This window comes from Physeter macrocephalus, chromosome 19 (genome assembly GCF_002837175.3).
Source record: "Physeter macrocephalus isolate SW-GA chromosome 19, ASM283717v5, whole genome shotgun sequence".
NCBI lineage: Eukaryota > Metazoa > Chordata > Mammalia > Artiodactyla > Physeteridae > Physeter > Physeter macrocephalus.
Genome location: NC_041232.1, coordinates 15,416,226 through 15,437,082, shown reverse-complemented (window position 1 = coordinate 15,437,082; position 20,857 = coordinate 15,416,226). Strand labels below are relative to the sequence as shown.

The window sequence follows — 20,857 nt, the reverse complement described above, 5'->3', positions numbered from 1 at the left end:
ACACTTTTCTTATTAACCTCCAAAATATAGCAAAATAGGAAACTTTTTGGTGTTCTGAAGTCTGACTTAGGCAGCTTGCTTCAGAAAAAAGTTTTCTGAAGTGAGAAATCAGAAGGAATTTTAATTTGGGATAACAGTACTGCATAAGTATGGTTTGACACTTAACTTTTATGAGATTGAGTTAAAAAAAAGAATTGATATGTCTGATCTTTATAATTCTTTCCAATGTGAAACATCCTTTTTTAAATTTTTTTAATTTAAGTATAGTTAATTTACAATGTTGTGTTAATTTCTGCTGTACAGAAAAGTGATTCAGTTATACATATATATACATTCTTTTTCATATTCTTTTCCATTATGGCTTATCACAGGTTATTGAATGTAGTTCCCTGTGCTATACAGTAGGATTTTGTTGTTTATCCATTCTCAGTATAATAGTTTGCATCTGCTAATCCCAAACTCCCAGTCCATCCCTTCCCTACTCCCCATCCCACTTGGCAACCACAAGTCTGTTCTCTATGTTTGTGAGTCTGTTTCTGTTTCGTAGATAAGTTCATTTGTGTCATATTTTAGATTCCACATATAAGTGATAACCTATATGAAACATTCTTAATCTTACTCCCTTTCTTAATGCTAAAATATTGTGGATTTTCAATCTAGTTGGCTCCAAGTTTACTGTTGCAGAAGTGTGACCAACATTGAAAGGCAAATAAGATCTTCACTGAATCATCTTTCTTGAAAGTTTCTGAGAAAAGGAAAAATATGAAAAAATATTTATACTTCTACCCTCTATCAAGTGTATATTAAGTTAGAATGTCTGTGAAAAATAATTTACTTGACTATCATTCTTGGAGGATTTCCATTCCTTAGAATAAAGTATGAAGAAAATTATTTCAGTTTCACATCTCTGATGCAATCTTTGCCTCTAAGCTAGCTGGATTGTTCAGTTGGCCCAAGAGCCTAAGATCTGAAATTCTACATTCTTGGCACAGTTCTGAGTTCTCACTATAAATGTAATACGTAAGGTTGCAGGAGGTCAAGGAAGAGGAAAAAGATAATTTCATGCATATCACTTCATCTTGAGTTAATTCTTAAAATGCTGTCCTCTTGGAAGGAAAAACGTCCTTGTTCAGCTTTTGAGGGAAGGATGAATTTAAAGATCATTTTTAGTGTTAAGATTTGGGTAGAAAAGGGAAGGAGATTTCGGCAGATTTTTATGGACTATCTATTATATAAAGATGCCACAGGACCCAGCAATTTCACTCCTAGGAATATAATTAAGAGAAACTAAATGTATTTGTACACAAGTGATTATAAGAGCATTATTCATAATAGCCAAAAAGTGGAAACAACCCAAATATACATCAGCTTATAAGTGGATAAACAAAGTGTGGTATATCTATACAGTGGATTTCTATTTGTCAATAGAAAGAAATATTGATTCATGCTACAACATGGGTGAACCTTAAAAACATTATGCTAGGGAAAGAAGCCAGTCACAGAAAACCTCATATCATATGATTCCATTCAAATGAAATGTTCAGAACAGGGAAATCTATAGAGACAGACTAGTGGTTGCTAAGGAGTGAAGGGATCGGGGTGGGAGGAGTTGATAGCTAAAGGAAATGGGACTTCTTTTTGTGATGATGAAAATGTTCTAAAATTGACTGTGGTGATGCTTGCACATACTTGTTAATATACTGAAAACCATTGTACACTTTAAATGGGTGAATTGTACATGAATTGTATCTCAAAAATAATTTTTTTAAAGATGCCATGGAAATATAATGATTAATCAAAACTTAGATTTAGACATGTATCCTCCTCTGAAGAAGCACTTGTCATCCAGTTAGAGTACTAATATATATGAGTATTTAAAACTGATGCGAAGGGAGAAAATGGTCAGTCTTATAGAAGAGGTGACATTTAGCTGGACTGTGAGAGTAGTTGGGATATGGATATTCTGGGTAGAGGCAGTAGCATAAGCAAAGACAAAGGTATCAAAATGCAACTGTAGTCATTCATTTTTTCCTGATTATAGAGTTTTAAGAATTTAGGTTGGGGTAGTGGTTTGAGGCCAACTTTGAATGTTAGTTAGGTAAAGTTAACCTTAATCCTGTAGGCAGTATGGGAACATGGAAGGATTTTGCGCAGAGCTGTGATATTGTCTCAACTGTGCTTCAGGAAGGTGATTGTGATAATAATGTTTTAAAGATGAATTCCAGAAAATTTAGATGAGAGGCTGAAAGAGCAGAAACAGAGGAAAGAGATAACAAATGCTAACAGAACAGAAAAGTGAAGAACAGATAAAAAGAAATATTTGAAGCACACTTGTGATTTAGTTGAATGTTAAGGACAAGGAGAAGGGAAGAGTCAAAGTTATTGTGAGGTACATGTGAGACATTTAGGGGAGAAGCCAAACAGATAGTTGAAAGAATGGGACTGGGATTTAGACTGGAGGGCAGAACTGTCTAGTGACAAAGTGTTACTTGAAACCATTAAAGTGAATGGAAATTAGGATAGCAGCTTGCATCACACAGAGGGCTTTGGGCAAATACCTGGAGGAACACACTGATTTAGAGCTCAGAGAGAAGAGCTATAGGAGGAATACTGTGGAAAAACAAGGGAAGACAGTTTCATGGAATCCAAGAGACATTTATAAAGAAAGAAGGAAGATGGTTAAATGGGACAAAACTGTGAACATCTTTTAGGTGTAATAGATAAACTTTAGGAATATGGTTTTCAGCTTCAATACCATGTGCAGTATTCTAGCAGGGGGGAAAATGATAAAATCAAGAAAGTTTAATTCCTAGGTGTCTTAGAGAGTTTATTTTAAAACATTTATAGAGCCATGCAACTGCAGATGGAGAGAGTACCCATTTTAAGAAAAATTATGTAAAAATGAATAAGTATTTAGAGAGAAGAAAAATACTAGGCATGTGTGTCCGTAGCATTAGAAAAATATTTTCTAGGAGTGAGCACCTCCTGCATTTCGAGCTAGTCAGGACATGAAGATGTTAGTAAATGAGTTATTTAAAACTACTTTCTCAGAAATTTCGCAACTAGTGTTCATATAATAAGGAATGTTTTAGTTCCTTGAAGCTATAGTCAGACTAGATTAGCAGGACATACATGCAGACATGGTAGTTATTGATTGGTTGATGGTTAGGTCAAATGTGATGCTGAATTCAGGCAAGTTTTAGCTACCAGTTAATCTAAAGCATTCCACAGCCATAGAATCAGAGGGAATAACAAAATAATGAAAAATATTAGTTTGTAAGTATAGACGTGAGAAGAGATTGGGATATCCTCTACAGGAAAAATGTGAAAATGGAGGTCGGTGCCATTTTTTTTATGTATAGTTTTTTCCCTCCTGTAAGGATTTCATCTCCAAAGCTTGTCAAGCATCCAAAGATTATTTCAATATACATGTTTAAATTGTTATATTCTTTGACCCAGTAGTTCTACTTCTAGAAATCCATTCCAAAAAAGCCCTAAATGTTAAGTGCATAGATAATAAGCACAAAGGTCTTCAAAACAATAATTTTTAGTAGTTCAACAGAGGGTTGAATTGGTTTCAAATTGTGGAGAAACTGTTGTGAATGAATTGTGGCTCTTCCATACGATAAACATTGAGCAGCCCTTAAATGATCTTTGTGAATAATGTTTGATAACATGGCAAAATATGTATAATCTAGAGTTAGATAAAACAGGTTGACTGTGGAGTTATATGTACAATGTGATTTCAGCTGTATAACAAAATAAATATGTGTTTGAAGAAGTAAGTATGTTCATGGAGAAAATTATCCCAATTGCTAACGAAGTTTGTCCTAGGTAGGATTAAGGATTTTTTTTTCATAGTGATGTATATTTCTTATATTTTCTACATTGAGCATGTACTTCTTTGATAGATAATAAAGAATTATCACTACCCCCAAATCTGAAAGACTGGTTATAGAGAGACCAGGAAAGGGAAGATAGATGAGTCAATATAAATCATCACGCCTATTGGAAAAGCAATTCAAAATATAAGCCTTAATGACAGAGAATCAGTAGCATCACCACATGCTGTCAGATTAGTCCTGTCTACCCGTAGCCTCTGTTGAGTTTCCTTGGACTCAAACAGACCAGTGGAAGCCTCAGTATAGATTCTGAAATCTAACGACACATTTGTTTCCCTGATATTGTTTGTGAGACAGTAGCTTGTGTCTTTGTTGTGAAAATCCTACCTTTTACATTTGTCATCCACAAATTGATGAAGATAAAATTTTAACTTTGTAATGTTACATTTGTAAATATTTAAAACTATCATGCTATCGATTATTGCTTCTTGAATTTTGCCCCTATAATTATGTATTTTATTCTTCTTTTTTCATAGGTGCACCATAAATGCAAAAGACTGAAGTTATAAAAGAGAAAAAAAAAGATTGCTGCTAAAATGAGTCTGAGCAATACAGTATATTTTGTGCCATACACGAAAAGGTATTGTCCATAAATCCATGACTTAGCTTTCTCCCATAAAATGGGAACAAATTGTGTTTTCTGGTTTTTCTATGAGGAATTTTTATTATATTTGTGAGAAAAATTAAAAGGAATTAATAAAATTAGGATAAAATATTCTTTTATAAAAATTTTTTAGTTTCAAATTATTTCCTTATAGATTTTCTTTATTTTCAGTTATAGTTTAAAATATGGAGAATTACCTGGCTAAAGTTATTTTATTCCTATTATCAACTTATTTTCTGGAAATATATATTACCATTTTCTGTTGTAGTGATTTATAATTAGACTTTGAGATAAAATTTTTTCATATCACTTTTCCTCTAATTACAGAAGTAATAGGCTTTGCAGAACATTTAGAAAATAGAAATAAACAAAAAGAAGGAAATAAAAAATAACCTGAAATCCCAACACCTCCTTCAGGTAAAACACAAGTCTGCAAAGAAATCCAAATTTGTAGGTGAAAGAAACCTTGTTTCCCATCTTCACTGTTGGATCCCTCCTATGCTCTACTTTACACCCTGCCTCTTTTCCTAAAATAAAACAAAACAAGTAGAAACTGCCTTGTAGAAACTCCCTGCAGAAGGATAATACTTGGTCAGAGAATGTTCCCATTCTATTCTTCCAGGAGTGTATAAAGATGACTGTTTCCTTATGCCCTCACCAAAAAAATACATCTTTTCTCTATTACTTTATCAATTTGGTGGGTGAAATGAGGTGTCTTGCTATTTTACTTTTTATTTCTCTGATTATTAGTGAAATTATATACGTTTCATATCATTAATAGACACTGCTTTTTTCTTTTTTAATTTCCTATTTGTGTCCTTTGAGTGTGTGGGTTGGTGTATGTATATGTATATGTTCACCTCTCTGATATTAAGAATAACTTCACTGGCGCATATTTTGCAAGAACCATCCCTAACTTACTTGCCTTTCAATTTTGTTTATTGCAACTTTTTAAAGCAATAATTATTAATTGACATACAGTAATCTGAACATATTAAGTAACATAACGTTTTAACGTGTGTGTGTGTGTGTGTGTGTGTGTGTGTATCCATCACATGGTGAAGTTAGTAAACATATCGGTCACTCCCAAAAGCTTCTTCATATCCTTTTTCAATACCTCCCTAACCTCTTCTCACCCCAGCCCTTTCCCTAGGCAACCACTGATGTGCTATCACTCTAGGTTAGTTTGCATTTTCCAGAACTTTATATAAATGAAATCATAAAGTATTGATATGTTCTCTTTTTTTGTTCTGGCTTATTTCACTCAGCATAATTATTTTGAGATTCATCCATGTTGTAGCATGTATCAATAGTTCATTTTATTTCTGAGTTGCATTCCATTGTCTGCAAGTACCACAGATTGTTTATCCATTCATCTGTTGATGGATGTTTGAATTATTTCCAGTTATGACTATTAAAAATAAAGCTGCCATTAACTTTTGTGTACAGTGCTTTGTATGGACATTTGCTTTGTATGGACATTTGCTTTCATTTTTCTTGGGTGAATACCTAGGAGTGGAATGGCTATGTCATATGGTAGATGTATGTTTCACTTTTTAGGAAACTGCCAAATAGTTTTCCAAAGTGTTTGTACCATTTTTACATCCCGCTAGCAGTGTCTGAGAGATCCAGTTACTTCAAATCCTTGCCAACACCTGGTATGGTCTGTCTTTTTAATGTCAGCCATTCTAATAGGTTTGTAGTAGTATCTCATTGGGATTTTAATTTGTATCTCCCTAATGAATAGTGATGTTAAGCATCTTTTTTTTTTTTTTTTTTTCGCTTAGTTGCCATCCATTTATCTTCCTTGGTGAAGCGTGTGTTCTGATGTTTTTCTCATTTTTAAAATTGGGTTGTTCATGTTCTTTTAATTGAGTTTTGAGGATTCTTTATATTTTATGAATGCAAATCCATTGTGAGATATATGTTTTGCAGCGATCTTCTACTGTGGCTTATCTTATTTTCTTAACGGGGTCTTTCAAAAAGAGTATGTTTTGGGCTTCCCTGGTGGCGCAGTGGTTGCGCGTCCGCCTGCCGATGCAGGGGAACCGAGTTCGCGCCCCGGTCTGGGAGGATCCCACGTGCCGCGGAGCGGCTGGGCCCGTGAGCCATGGCCGCTGAGCCTGCGCGTCTGGAGCCTGTGCCCCGCAACGGGAGAGGCCACAACAGAGGGAGGCCCACATACCACAAAAAGAGTGTGTTTTTATTCTAATTTAACCCTTTTTTCCTTTGTGGAGTGTGCTTTTGTTTTTATATCTAAGAAATTCTTGCCTAACCCAAGGTCACAAAGATTTTCTCTTGTGTTTTCTTCACAATTTTTTTAGTTGTATGTTTTACATTTAGTTCTATAATCCATTTGGAGTTAATTTTTCTTTTTTTTTTTTTTTTTTTTGCGGTACATGGGCCTCTCACTGTTGTGGCCTCTCCCGTTGCGGAGCACAGGCTCCGGACGCGCAGGCTCAGCGGCCATGACTCATGGGTCTAGCCACTCCGCGGCATGTGGGATCTTCCCGGACTGGGGCACAAACCCGTGTCCCCTGCATCGGCAGGCGGACTCTCAACCACTACGCCACCAGGGAAGCCCTGGAGTTAATTTTTGTATATGGTGTCAATATGAATCAAAGGTAGACATATGCAGTTGTTATGGCACCGTTAGTGGAAGATGTTCTCCACTGAATTGCCTTTGCGCCTTTATCAAAATTCAGTTGTCCATAAATGTGTGGGTCTGTTTCTGTACTTCCTGTTTTGTTGCATTGATTTATTTGTGTGTATATATATATACACACAAATATATATATACACATACACACACATACACACTAGTATCACAGTGTCTTGATAACTGTAATCTTAATGATAAATCTTGCAATCAGGTTATGTTAGCCCTCCCCTTTTGTCTTCCTTTTTCAAAGTCGTTTTGGTTGTTTTAGGTCCATTGCATTTTCATATGAATTTGAGAATCAGCTTCTCAATTTCTCTTTCTAAAAAATACTCAGTATTGAGTCTTCTGACCTGTAACCACAGTATAACTTTTCATTATGTCTTTACTTCCTTTCATTATTATTTTGTAGTTTTCAGTATACAAGTCTTACAGATCCTTTGTCAGATTTATCCCTAAGTATTTCATTTTTTTGATGCTATTATAAATGATATTTAAAAGTTTAGATGTCCATTTGTTCATGTATAGAAATATAATTGAGCTTTATATATTGATCTTGTATTCTGCAACTTTGATAAACTCACGTATTAGTCCCATTGAATTTTCTACACAGGTGATTATGTTGTTTGTCAGTAAAAGTCCAACTTCTTCCTTTCCAGTGTTGGTACTTTTTACTTCTTTTTTCTTCCCTTGTTGCACTTATAGAACATCCAGCACAATGCTGAATAGAAGTGTTGAGAGCAGACATCCTTGCCTTGTTCTTGATCATAGGAGGAAAGCAGTTGGTCTTTCACCATTATATTTGACATTAGCTGTAAATGTTTCATAGATTTCCTTTATTAGGTTGGGGATGTTACCCTATATTCCTAGTTGGCTCAGAGTTTTTATCAGAAATGAATTTTGGATTTTGTCATATGCTTTTTCTGCATCTTTAGAGATGATCATTTGGCTTTTTATCAGTTTATTGATACGGTGAATTACATTGATTTTTGAGGGTTAAACCAACCTTGCATTCCTGTAATAAATTCCACCTAGTCATGATGTATTATCTATTTTATATATTACTGAACTATATTTGCTATAATTTTGTTGTGAATATTTGTATCTATAGTCTTCAATAATTTTACTCTGTTGCCTTCTTTCTTGTAATGTTTTTGTCTGGCTTTGGTGTCAGGGTAATACAAGCCTCATAGAATTAATCCTAGAAAGTATGTCTCCTTTTCCATTTTCTGAAAGAGATGTGTAAAATTAATATTGGTATCTTTCTTAGATGTTTGATTGAATTCACCAATTAAGCCATTTGATTCTGGAGTTTTCTTTGTGGGAAGATTTTAAATTACAAATTCAATTACTTTAATAGATGCAGAGGTATTGAGGTTATCTGTTTCTCTGGGGTAAACTTTGTTGATTTGTGTCTTTCAGAGAATTTATCCACTTCATCTAAGTTGTTGAATAATAATTGCATAATGTTGTACAATTTGCATAATATAATACTCCCTGATTATCCTTCTGATAGCTATAGAATCTGTAGTGATGTTATCCCTCTCATTTGTGATACTGGTAATTATGTCTTCTGATTTTTTTTTTCCTGATCAGTCTGGCAAGGTTTATAAATTTGATTACTTTTATCAAAGAACCAGCTTTGCTTTCACTGATTTTTGTTTTTGTTTTTTTCCATTTCATTGATTTCTGCTTTAATCTTTATTATTTCCTTTCTCTCCTTACTTTGGGTTTAATTTGCTCTTTTTTTCCTAGTTTTTAAAAAAATAGTGGAAGCTGAGGTCATTGATTTGAGACCTTCTTTTCCAAAACAGGAGTTTATTGCTATAGATTTCCACATGAGTACTGCTTTAGTGGTATCCCACAAATTTTGGTGTCTTCTGCTTTCATTTTAATTAAGATAAAAGTATTTTCTAGTTTATCTTTTGGTTTATTTTTTGACCCATGGATTACTTTTTATTGTGTTATTTAGTTTCCAGTATTTGGGGATTTTTTTCATATTATCTGTCTGCTGTTGATTTTCTAATTTAACTCCATTGTGTTCAGAGAATATACCTAGTATAACTTAAGTCCTTTTAATTTATTGAGTCTTGTTTTATGGCCCAGAATATGGTCTATCTTGGTAAACGTTCTGTGTGCACTTGAAAAGAATATGTATTATGATGTTTCTGGGTTGAAACATCAATGTTAATAGTCATATTTCAATGTCAGTAATCAAATTGGTTGATAGTGTTGTTCACGTCTTGATTTTCTGTCTATTTGTTCTATCAGTTATTGAGGAAAGGATATTGAAATCTCCAACTACAATTGTGGATTTGTCTATTTCTCCTTGCAGGTAAATCAGTTTTTAATCATGTATTTTGAAACTTTTTTTATTAGGTGTATAAACATTTAGGATTGTTATATTCTCTTGATAAATTGATCCAATCTTTTTATCATTATGAAATAATCTTTGTAATATCTTTGCATTGAAATCCACATTATCTGATATTAATATAGCTAGCCCAGCTTTCTTTTGATTAGTGTTGTGTCTTTCCATCCTTTTAGCCTACTTGTGTCTTTTTATTTAAAGTGTGTATATAGACACGTGTACACATGCTTGCATATATGTATTTATATTTGGATACACATTTATGTATTAATCTGCTGTCCATACTCAAGTGATAGTATACCTTTTTGTGTATAGTATGATAACTTTACAGCACTGTGCTTCAATTTCTATCCTTCCCAACTTCATGTTCTCATACGTTTTACTTCTACATGTTATAAACTCACACTATATTGTTATTTTTGTTTAAACAGTGAATTATACTTTAAAGAAGTTTAAATAATGGGGGGAAATCTTACATATTTAACCAAATAGTTAACCATTTCCAGTGCTTCTTCAATGTTTTGTAAAGCTCTGTTTCCATCTGGTATGATTTTTGCTTATGTCTAAAGGATTTCCCTTAGCATTTCCTATAGTGCTGGTGGTCAGGTCATGAATTCTTTCAGCTTTTGATGTCTAAAACCCTGTATTCTGCCTTCATTTTTCAAAGATCTTTTTACGGGACACAGAATTTTAGTTTGAGCTTAGCACTTTAAAAATGTTGCTCTATTGCCTTCTCACTGGTATTATCTCCAGTGAAGAATCTGCTGTCATTGTTGTCCTTACATAATGTCTATACATAATGTGTCTTTTGTCTCTGGCTGCTTTTGTGATTTTTACTTTATCACGTTTTGAGCAATTTATTATGATATGTTTGGTGTAATTTTCCCCATTTTTCTTATTCTCATTCTTGTTCTTGAGCCCCATTGACCTTCTTGGATCTGTGGTTTATAATATTCATCAGAATTGTAAGTTTTTTTCACTATTATTTCTTCAGATATTTTCTCTGCCTCAACATCTCTCTCTTCTCTTCAGGGACTCCAATTAGATATATACTGGTCCATTTGAAATTGTTCCACAGCTCACTGATGCTCTTTTTTTTGGTTGTTTATTATTTTGTTATTTTTTTTCTCTGTATGTTTCATTTTGGATAATTTCTACTGTCATATCTTCAAGTTCATAAGCCTTTTTTTCTGAAATCTAATCTGCTATTCATCCCATGCAGTGTATTTTTCATCTCAGACATTGTAGCTTTCACTTCTAGAGGTTCAGTTTGTGTCTCTTTATATCTTGACTATCTCTATGTGTTTGATATTTCCTCAATATTTCCTAACTTTTTAAATATATGGAATACAGTTATAATAAATGTTTTAATGCTCTTGTCTGCTAATCTAGCAACTATCATCTATATCAGTCCTGGATTAGTTTCAATTGATTTTTCTCATCATTATGTGTCATATTTTCCTGTCTCTTGGGATGCTTGGTGATTTTTTTTTTTTTTTTAGACATTGTGAATTTTACCTTTTTGGATATTAGATTTTTTTTTAATTCCTTTAAATATTTGTGAGCTTTGTTCTGGGACACAGTTAAGCTACTTGGAATAATTTAATCCATAAAGATCCTGCTTTTTTTTTTTTTAAATAAGCAGATATTCAGATATTAATTTTTAATTATTTATTTATTTATTTATTTTCGGCTGTGTTGGGTCCTCGTTTCTGTGCGAGGGCTTTCTCCAGTTGCGGCAAGTGGGGGGCCACTCTTCATCACGGTGCGCGGGCCTCTCACTATTGTGGCCTCTCTTGTTGCGGAGCACAGGCTCCAGATGCACAGGCTCAGTAGTTGTGGCTCACGGGCTAGTTGCTCCGTGGCATGTGGGATCTTCCCAGACCAGGGCTCAAACCCGTGTCCCCTTCATCTGCAGGCAGATTCTCAACCACTGCGCCACTAGGGAAGCCCCAAGATCCTGCTTTTAAATTTTGTTAGGCATCCAGAACAGCACTTAGTCTATGGTAATTTCCTGCTACTAAGATTAGACTTTTGTGAGTACTCTAAACAATTCCCCATGAACTATGAGATTTCCCATTCAGGCTAGTGGTAACAGGCACTATTTACAGCTCTTCATGAGCCCTAGGTACTGTTTTCTTTAGTTCTTTCATATAGGTTTTTTTTCCACCCTGCCTGGCCTGGCATAGTTTTCTCACTTGCATGCGTAGATCAGTAGTCAGCTGAAGACTTGATGGGAACTCTCTGCTGATCTCCATATCTTCTTTCTGTGCTGTTCTCTTCTATTTAGTACTGTGCCCTGAGAACTCTAGCCATTTTGGTCACGCTGTACCCTCATCTCTGGAGTGCCCCAGGCTCTAATTGGGTTTCCCCACCCCCTACTCTCTGTGCCATGGCCTGGAAACTCTCCCAGGACATTAAATTGGGATAGTTTTAGCTCTCCTTGTTTGCTGGTCCTCTGTCTGGGATCACTGTCCTTCTCTGCCTGATATCCATTGTGTTAAAATACCATAATTTCATGTTTTTCCAGTGTTTTAGTTGTTTCTGGTGGAAGATAATAAATCCAGTCCTGTTACTCCATCTTGGCTGGAAGCAAAAATCCATTCATTATATTTTTTAAGATAAAGAAGTTGTGTATTGTCAAGCTTACTGATTTTAGTTTATGATTTTTGCCTCTGATATCTTGCTCAGTAACTAAATACTCATCTGCAAATTATTTTAGAAGTTTTTATGATCTCATTTTGTTTTTTACATTTTAATATTTATTTCTTTTGAAAAATCACTTTAGTCTATAGTATGACTTAGTAGTCTGTGTGTGTCCTCCAAATGGTTATTCATAGTACTTAGCTTTAATCACATTGAAGCCAAAATATTCAAGTTTAAAATACATCTTGGTGATTGAAAAGATTTTAGTTCTCATAAATTTGGTTCATAGATCTTTTTGTTTTTCCTAATGGAAATTTTGTAATTTGCTTTTTTTTTTTTTGGCATGGTCTCAAAAGGCATGTCTTTGATTTAATCCATTGTTTGTCTTTTCTATTCTCTAAGCAATGAAGGCAATAGCACTTTTGAACTTTATGTACTTTGTTGCCTAACAAGTAACTAAATTTAAGTTACTTTTTCGATAGTATTGATATGTTGACTTTATGCTTGATTATTGGCATTCATGGCTTGGCAGGATGACTACTCATGAATACAGATGCAGTGTTGTGGGGGAATCCTTTTTCCTGTTTAAAACCTTCAGTGGCTACCCATTACCCTCAAGATAAACTCCAGATTTCTTAGTATGGTTTAAAAGAATTATTGTGATTTTCCTTGGCTTATAAAGGAATTTAGTCTTGCCTGACACATAGTAGTGCTTAATAAATGTTAGCTGTTACTATTTCAATATTAATCAGACCAAACTGCTTTTTGAAACAGATTTATTGAGATATAATTTTCTTGGTTTTTTAAAATTACATTTTATTCTACGTGTCTCCAAGGAAGTCAAAAAGAAATGCAATTAATTTGTGATGTTGGGGGGAAAAATCTTTGGTTTTACTTGTTCAACAAAAATATCTGAATCAATTATACTTTTATCAACTTTCCCTTCACATCCTAGCATTCTGTTTTGCCATCCACTGTGTATTTCTCACACATATCTATCTCAAAGTTACCTTGAGAGGGAGAGTGAAAACAAAAATCCAAATTCTAAAAGATAACACTTAATCAATGTTAAATCTATCCACAGTTATGTATATGAACAGAATCATGTCTATTGCATCCTTATAAGCTTCTGAAAATAAGCATATTTATGCTAAGAAATGTCATTGTAATATACAAATAAATAAATTTTTCCAAACTTTAGATTATTGTAAACTAAAATTAAGCTAATTTGTGATTTAAATGACTATTTATTAGCTCCTTAGAAATCAGTGCTCGTTGTTCTTTGCATTTGTCTAAGTAAACTGTCAGGTGTAGAAACTTTTAAATACCACTAATGATGCTATAGGTACAACAGATCACACCTAAAGGAATATACTTCAAAAGCAGAATTATTTTTTCATGAAAAAGATAGCAGCTGAATCGTAAAATATTTTAACACCAATGTTTTTCTCACCAAACCGTTCTCTCCAAATCTACATAGTACCAACCAAAAAAAAAAAGAAAAATTAGTTAGGAAGCTACATACTCCAAAGCACGTTGCATGTCTTACCTCTATTGTCAGTCAGGTATCTGGGATAAAATATGTAGTCTCTACATAGACAAAGCTTTCACCCTGAAAGTAAAGGAAGATCCAGCTGGGCATGCTGGCTAAGTGACATTTTCCAGTTGCCTGTTGCAGTTGTCATTAACTAGAGAAAGTGTCTATGTAACTCTTGGTCAGGAAGAATATATACTTCATCTTGCAGTCTTGTAGACTGTTTGATTAACCCATTAATGGGTGGATCAATTCAGAATAATCACCTTTATGTTTCTTTAGTCCCCTTTTGGAAATTTCTTCTTTTGAGGTTTTTTCCCCCTGCGTAACTGATAATTTACCTGTTCTTTTTCTTTTCTTCTCCTCAGAAATCTGTTATTGATATTTTAATTTTCTTATCTTTAATTCCCATTTGTTTTCAATTAGCTAGGACAAAAGTCATGGTTATTACCCCTCTCCATTTTATTTTTTTTAATTTTTTTTAAACTTTTAATTTTATATTGGAGTATAGTTGATTAACAATGCTGTGATAGTTTCAGGTGTACAGCAAAGTGATTCAGTTATACATATACTTGTTTCTATTCTTTTTCAAATTCTTTTCCCTTTTAGGTTGTTACATAATATTGAGCAGAGTTCCCTGTGCTATACAGTAGGTCCTTGCTGGTTATCCGTTTTAAGTATAGCAGTGTGTACATGTCAATCCCAAACTCCCTAACTGTCCCTTCCCCCAACCATTCCCCCCTGGTAACCATAAGTTCATTCTCTAAGTCTGTGAGTCTGTTTGTGTTTTGTAAGTAAGTTCGTTTGTATCATTTATTTTTAGATTCCACTTTCTCTTTCTCTGACTTACTTCACTCAGTATGACAATCTCTAGGTCCATCCATGTTGCTGCAAATGGCATTGTTTCATTCTTTTTAATGGCTGAGTAATATTCCATTGTATATATGTGCCAACATCTTCTTTATCCATTCTTCTGTCAATGGACATTTAAGTTGCTTCCATGCCTTGACTGTTGTAAACAGTGCTGCAGTGAACATTGGGGTGCATGTATCCTTTTGGACCATGTTTTTCTCTGGATATATGCCCAGGAGTGGGATTACAGGATCATATGGTAGCTCTATTTTTAGTTTTTTAAGGAACCTCCATACTCTTCTCTGTAGTGGCTGTACCAGTTTACATTCCCACCAATGGTGTAGGAGGGTTCCCTTCTCTCCACACCTTCTCCAGCATTTATTGTTTGTGGATTTTTTGATGATAGCTATTTTGACTGGCTTGAGGTGATATCTCATTGTAGTTTTGATTTGTGTTTCAGATATAATTTTCATACCATACAATTCATCCATTTAAAGAGTACAACTAAAGAGTTTTTGGTATATGAACAATTGTACAACCATCACCACAATGAATTCTAGGACATTTCACCACACTAAAAAGAAAGCCCATACCCTTTAGCTATCACGCCCAACTCTCCTTCATCTGCTAGCCCTAGGCAACCAAAAGTCTATTCAATACTTTCTGTCTCTATAAATTTACTTATGCTGGATGTATTATATAAATGGAATCATACAGTATGTAGTCTTTTGTGACTGGCTTCTTTCACTTAGCGTAATGTTTCACCTGTGTTGAGGTGTGTATCAGTAGTTCATTCCTTTTTATCCCTGAATAATATTCCATGGTATGGATATACCATATTTTGTTTATTCATTCACCAAATGGACATTTGGGTTGTTGCTGAATAATGCGGCTACCAATATCCCAAGTTTTTGTGTGGACGTGTGTTTTTATTTCTCTTGGGTATATACGAAGGAGTGGGAATTTCTGGGTCAACTTGTAACTGTGTGTTTAAGTTTTTGATTAACTCCCAATCTGTTTCCCAAAATGTCTGTACCATTTTACATTTCCACCAGCAGTGTTGGAGGGTCTGAATTTCCCCACATCCTTACCAATACTTTTTTTTTTTTTTTTTTTTTTTTTTTTTTACGTGGGCCTCTCACTGTTGTGACCTCTCCCGTTGCGGAGCACAGGCTCTGGACACGCAGGCTCAGCGGCCATGGCTCACGGGTCCAGCTGCTCCGCGGCATGTGGGATCTTCCCGGACTGGGGCATGAACCCGTGTCCCCTACATCGGCAGGCAGACTCTCAACCACTGCGCCACCAGGGAAGCCCACCAATACTTATTATTTGACTTTTTGATAATAGCCATCCTAGTGGGTATGAAAATGGTATCTCATGTGTTTTTAATTTTATTTGTATAAAGACTAATGGTGTGGAGCATCTTTTCATGTGTTAGTGGACATTTCTATATCTTTGGAGTAATATCTATTCAGATCCTTTGCCCATTTTTCTTTTGGATTACTTGTCTTTTTATTATGAATTTCTAAGGCCAAGATGCTTTTTATGCATAATATGAATCTGTAATTGCCACCAAACAAAATGTATAAGTTAATGTCAAACCTTATTTTTCTACAGGTACTGAAATTTTACCGCCCCCCCCCCCCCCAATATTTGTCAATGAGAGAGAAAGCTGACTGGGATATCAAAAGCAAAGTGCTTGCACATACTGGTCATCATGCGGAAAGGGGTGCCAAGGGACCCAGAGATTGCTGATCTGTTCTACAAAGATGATCCTGAAGAACTTTTTATTGGTTTACATGAAATTGGACATGGAAGTTTTGGAGCAGTTTATTTTGTAAGTAATTAAAAATTGTTTAGATCAAATTATGAAAGTTTAAATTCTGTACATTCTAACTATTACTTGTAAAATGCACTTGGTTTTAATGTTTATTCTACAAATTAAATGATGTCTACAGTAGAGGCAAATAGTCATTGCTGAAGAGCCAGTCCTAGAATTCTAGGCATCGTTCAAGTCAATGGTATCCATATCAAATGACTCTGCTGTCAAAGTAGTGCAAAAAAGTTATAAGCTTGAGTTTGAACCCTGTTCATTTCCCTTACATGCCAAGCTCTTTTCTGCCTCAGGGCCTTTATATATGCTATTCCTCCTGCCTAGAAAACTGTACATTTTTTCCCCATTCCTGTCTAACTCTTGTTTACCCTACAGGTATCAGTTTAAGTGTTAAATCCACGAGATAGCCATTCCTGTTCAACCCTCCAGCACTAAATTAAGACTTTCTTTATGGTCTCATAACACCCTGTGCTTGTACTTTGTTGCATTTGTCACAGTTTTAATTGAATAATTATGTGTGAGATTTTTTGATTCATATATGTCTTTCTCACTAAATAATAAGCTCCATAAGGACAAGAATTGTATCTACTTGTTCATTGCTATATCCCCAGTAGCTAGTATAATGTCTGAATAGTAGGAACTCAGTAAATGATGGATGGATGGGTGGATGGACAAGTGGACATCTACGCAGACAGATAGACTGACAGATTTTTAGTTAACAGTCGTGTTAAGTCAGTATCTTAGGTTAAGGGATACAAGGCTTAACCCCATCGAGTCAGTTTGAATTCCAAGACTGTGATTATCTTCTGATGAGAAGAGTGAGAAATGACTGAAATGTTAACCTAAATCATTTACCTGAAATTCATTGCATAAAATATAGTTCTTTATTTCAATAACCTTAGCAGTTTGCATCATCAAATTAACACATATTTCCTTAAGAGTACTAGTTCATTAAAGCAAGTAATATTTAAGTAATACTACCTATTTCTCCTCCAAACCTGTTAACAAATAATTTCTTTCTTAATCAAACAGTATTTGACTTTTCTTTTTAAGTGGTCCTTTATGTCCTTCCATCTGGATAGGGCTTATCTTTAGTTGTCCTTCCAAATGAGACCTTATTAATTGCATCTTGAACTCATCCTTTTGTTTCTAGCCAAATCTTCAGCCTGAGTTTTCTCAGAATGCTCTTTCGTCCCTTCATGTCTATACTCAGCATTACCACCACTTCTCCTCCCTCACCCCCATCTAATACTTGGCTCCCACTCAAGTACATTTTATCATTAAGTGACCTTCCATTGCTGAACTGGGTGCTAATTTTCTAGTTAATACCCTCATATTAGTCTTTGGGCTTAGAGTAGCATTTATGGCCCAAAGTCCTATCTTTCTCATTCACTGAGACACCTTTTTTTAAAAGGATTTTTTTGATTACAAATATATCATATATACAGAAGTGTGTATAATACATTCACACATATATTTTAATATATAATTTAAAGAATAATTAAAACATAAATCCCTTTATAACCACCAGCCAGGCCAGGAAATAGAATATTGCCAGCACTGCAGAAGCCCCTTTTTTTTTGTTTTTTTTGTTTTTTGTTTTTTTGCGGTACGCGGGCCTCTCACTGTTGTAGCCTCTCCCGTTGCGGAGCACAGGCTCAGGACGCGCAGGCTCAGTGGCCATGGCTCACGGGCCTAGCCACTCCACGTCATGTGGGATCTTCCCGGACTGGGGCACAAACCCGTGTCCCCTGCATCGGCAGGCAGACTCTCAACCACTGCACCACCAGGGAAGCCCCCAGAAGCCCCTTTTTTGTTAGAAAAATCCACTATGCTGAATTTTATGATGATGACTTTCTTATATTTCTTTATAGGTACCCACTTACTTCTCTACCCCTAATAATATAATTTGGTTTTGCTGGTTTTGAACTTTTTAACAATAGAAACATTCTGTATATATTTGGTTGTGACCTGTTTGTTTTGCTTAGAGATACTTTCTTCAGTCAATCATCTTTTCTTAACTTTCCTTCTATTACTGTATAACTAATTCATCATCTCAGAACCTCTCTTGGCCAGAGTCAGAGAGTAGTTGCAATCTCTGTTTGACTCTTCTATTTTAAAAAGCAGCCAGACCACTCTCAAAGTTCTCTTTTAGAATAAATACAATAAACCAAGTATGCTTCGAAACTTACTAACATGCCTTTTGTGCTAGGGATAAAATGAGACCTACATTGCTGTAGAAGACCCAGTGCTTTTGGGACTAAGTCCTGTCTGTTTAGCTAGAGTACGGTAGTTCCCCCTTATCCACAGTGTCGCTTTCCACGGTTTTAGTTATCTGCGGTCAACCTCAGTCCAAAAATATTAAATGGAAAAATCCAGAAATAAACCATTCTTCAGTTTTAAATTGCGGGCTATTCTGACTAGCATCATGTAAATATGTGTTATTTGTTGATAATGATAGACTAGAGAAATCACCAAGATACCTGGGTGGCTTTGATACTGAAATGTAATCATTAACTATATATTGCCTGTATACAAAAGTGTAGAGTACAGGCCCTTATAAACCCATAAGGCACTTAAAAAACAGCTTAAAGGGGAATTAACTGATACTTTACTATAAAACCTAAAAAAGCCTTAGCCTTTTATCTACAGTGGTCACATAAGTGGCACCTTAAAAATGGATTTTCTCACGGGCCACAGCAATGTGACCCATGTTGCTCCTCCCTGTTGACAGATTCTTCCTCTTCTCACTCATACCATTATGACCGAGAAGACTACCATCTCTTACTTGGACAACTGCAATAAACTCCAAACCGATCTCTGTGCATCCATTCTGGTCTGTCTCCAGTCTTTTGTCCACACCACAGTGAGCTTGAGGGTTGGTGGAGAGTGGAAACACAAATATGATCTCATCACCTTTTCTCTGTAAAGCTTTCAGGGGGTCTCCTCCTCTGTTCTTAGGCTAAGTTCACCTTGCCTACTGTAGGCAGCCTATAAGGTCCTTCATGAGGTGATCCCTCTATACCTGAACTGTATTCCCTCTTATTCTCATTGCTGTAGTTATTATATAAAATTTTTCTTTTAATCATCCATCATAGGATCTTTGTATAAACTGTTCTCTCTGGAATGTTTTCCCCTGCCATCTTCATCTTCTTAACTCCACTTTATCCTTTATCTCTCAGCTGAGGGCTCATTTATTCAGGGAAGCCTTGCCTGACCTGCCTAATCACACCCCCCATTTTTTGGTTCCCAAAGTAACACACACCCTTCTTTGTAACACATATCACAGTTGCAGTTTTATATTAATTATGATTTCATTTTTGCTGTCTATACTACTAGAAGAGAGATAGGCACTAAGCATACTTACAATTCTATCCCTAGCATTTAGCCCAGTTCCTGAAAAATTTTGAGCACCTGGTAAGTATTTGAATTATGAAGAACTCAGAGAGTTTGGAACTGCTAATTAGTACTTTTCATGAGTCAGAATCATATTAGCAAGCTGTAAAGACCAGAGTCTAGCAACCAACTTTTTTATACCTCAACACTATAATTCTGTTAGACTTTTTGTAGTTTATAGCTTTTACACAAAACGATGCCAGGAAATATGTTAAAAGTGAATTGTACGCTGGCACGGCTCTTGTAGAATCAATCAGTTGAGAATATATATTATATTCAGAGAAAATTGAAACTATTGATGAAATATCTCTGTGTATTTGGATTTACATAAGTAATTCAGAAATTAGCATGAGTAAAAATGAAATAGTAAGAAACTCTATTAAAGGAAGATAAAAAGGGCTGAGCGTGTTCATTTTTGTATTCACTTAAAAGACAACTATAAAGTTTCTAGGGTTCTAATGTTGCCTTGTTGAACTCAGCATATCATCCATAATCCACCTAAAGCAAATAATTTAGTTTTGTTCTTCTGGGTATAAATACCTTTTAGTTTTAGTTGAGGCTTAATAAATAGGGCAAAAGGAAAAGCTTACGTTTAATTTTTATATTTCTCCATAAACTAGTAAAGAGTTGACAGTAATCTAAATGTAGCTGGAAATGGTTATAAAAATATCAGAAACACATATGTGGTAAGTTCTCAATAAATATATTTTGAATCAGTGATTATTTTTTATTGGAGTGTAATTGCTTTACAATGTTGTGTTAAGTTTCTCCTGTACAATGAAGTGAATCAGTTGTATGTATACCTATATGCCCTCCCTCTTGGACCTCCCTCCCACCTCCACCCCACACATCCCACCCATCTAGGTCATCACAGAGCACAGAGCTGGGCTCCCTGTGCTTTATTTTACTTTTTTTTCCCCATTTATTTATTTATGTATTTTTTTATGTCTTTATTGGAGTATAATTGCTTTACAATGGTGTGTTAGTTTCTGCTTTATAACAAAGTGAATCAGTTATACATATACACATGTCCCCATATCTCTTCCCTCTTGCATCTCC

General features: G+C 35.0%; 1 protein-coding gene across 2 annotated transcripts in view; it reads left to right on the top strand.

Moving 5' to 3' along the window:
* Positions 1 to 20,857, top strand: part of TAOK3 (TAO kinase 3) — a 189,323-nt gene that overhangs the window by 88,938 nt on the left and 79,528 nt on the right. The window contains exons 2-4 of one of the 2 annotated variants that reach the window (XM_055080251.1): positions 4,379 to 4,482; positions 9,437 to 9,500; positions 16,186 to 16,405. In XM_055080251.1, the coding sequence (XP_054936226.1) occupies positions 16,286 to 16,405 (120 nt within the window). In that variant the 5' untranslated portion in view covers positions 4,379 to 4,482; positions 9,437 to 9,500; positions 16,186 to 16,285. The remainder of the gene's footprint in view (positions 1 to 4,378; positions 4,483 to 9,436; positions 9,501 to 16,185; positions 16,406 to 20,857) is intronic. The other variant, XM_024120620.3, reaches the window with a different exon arrangement.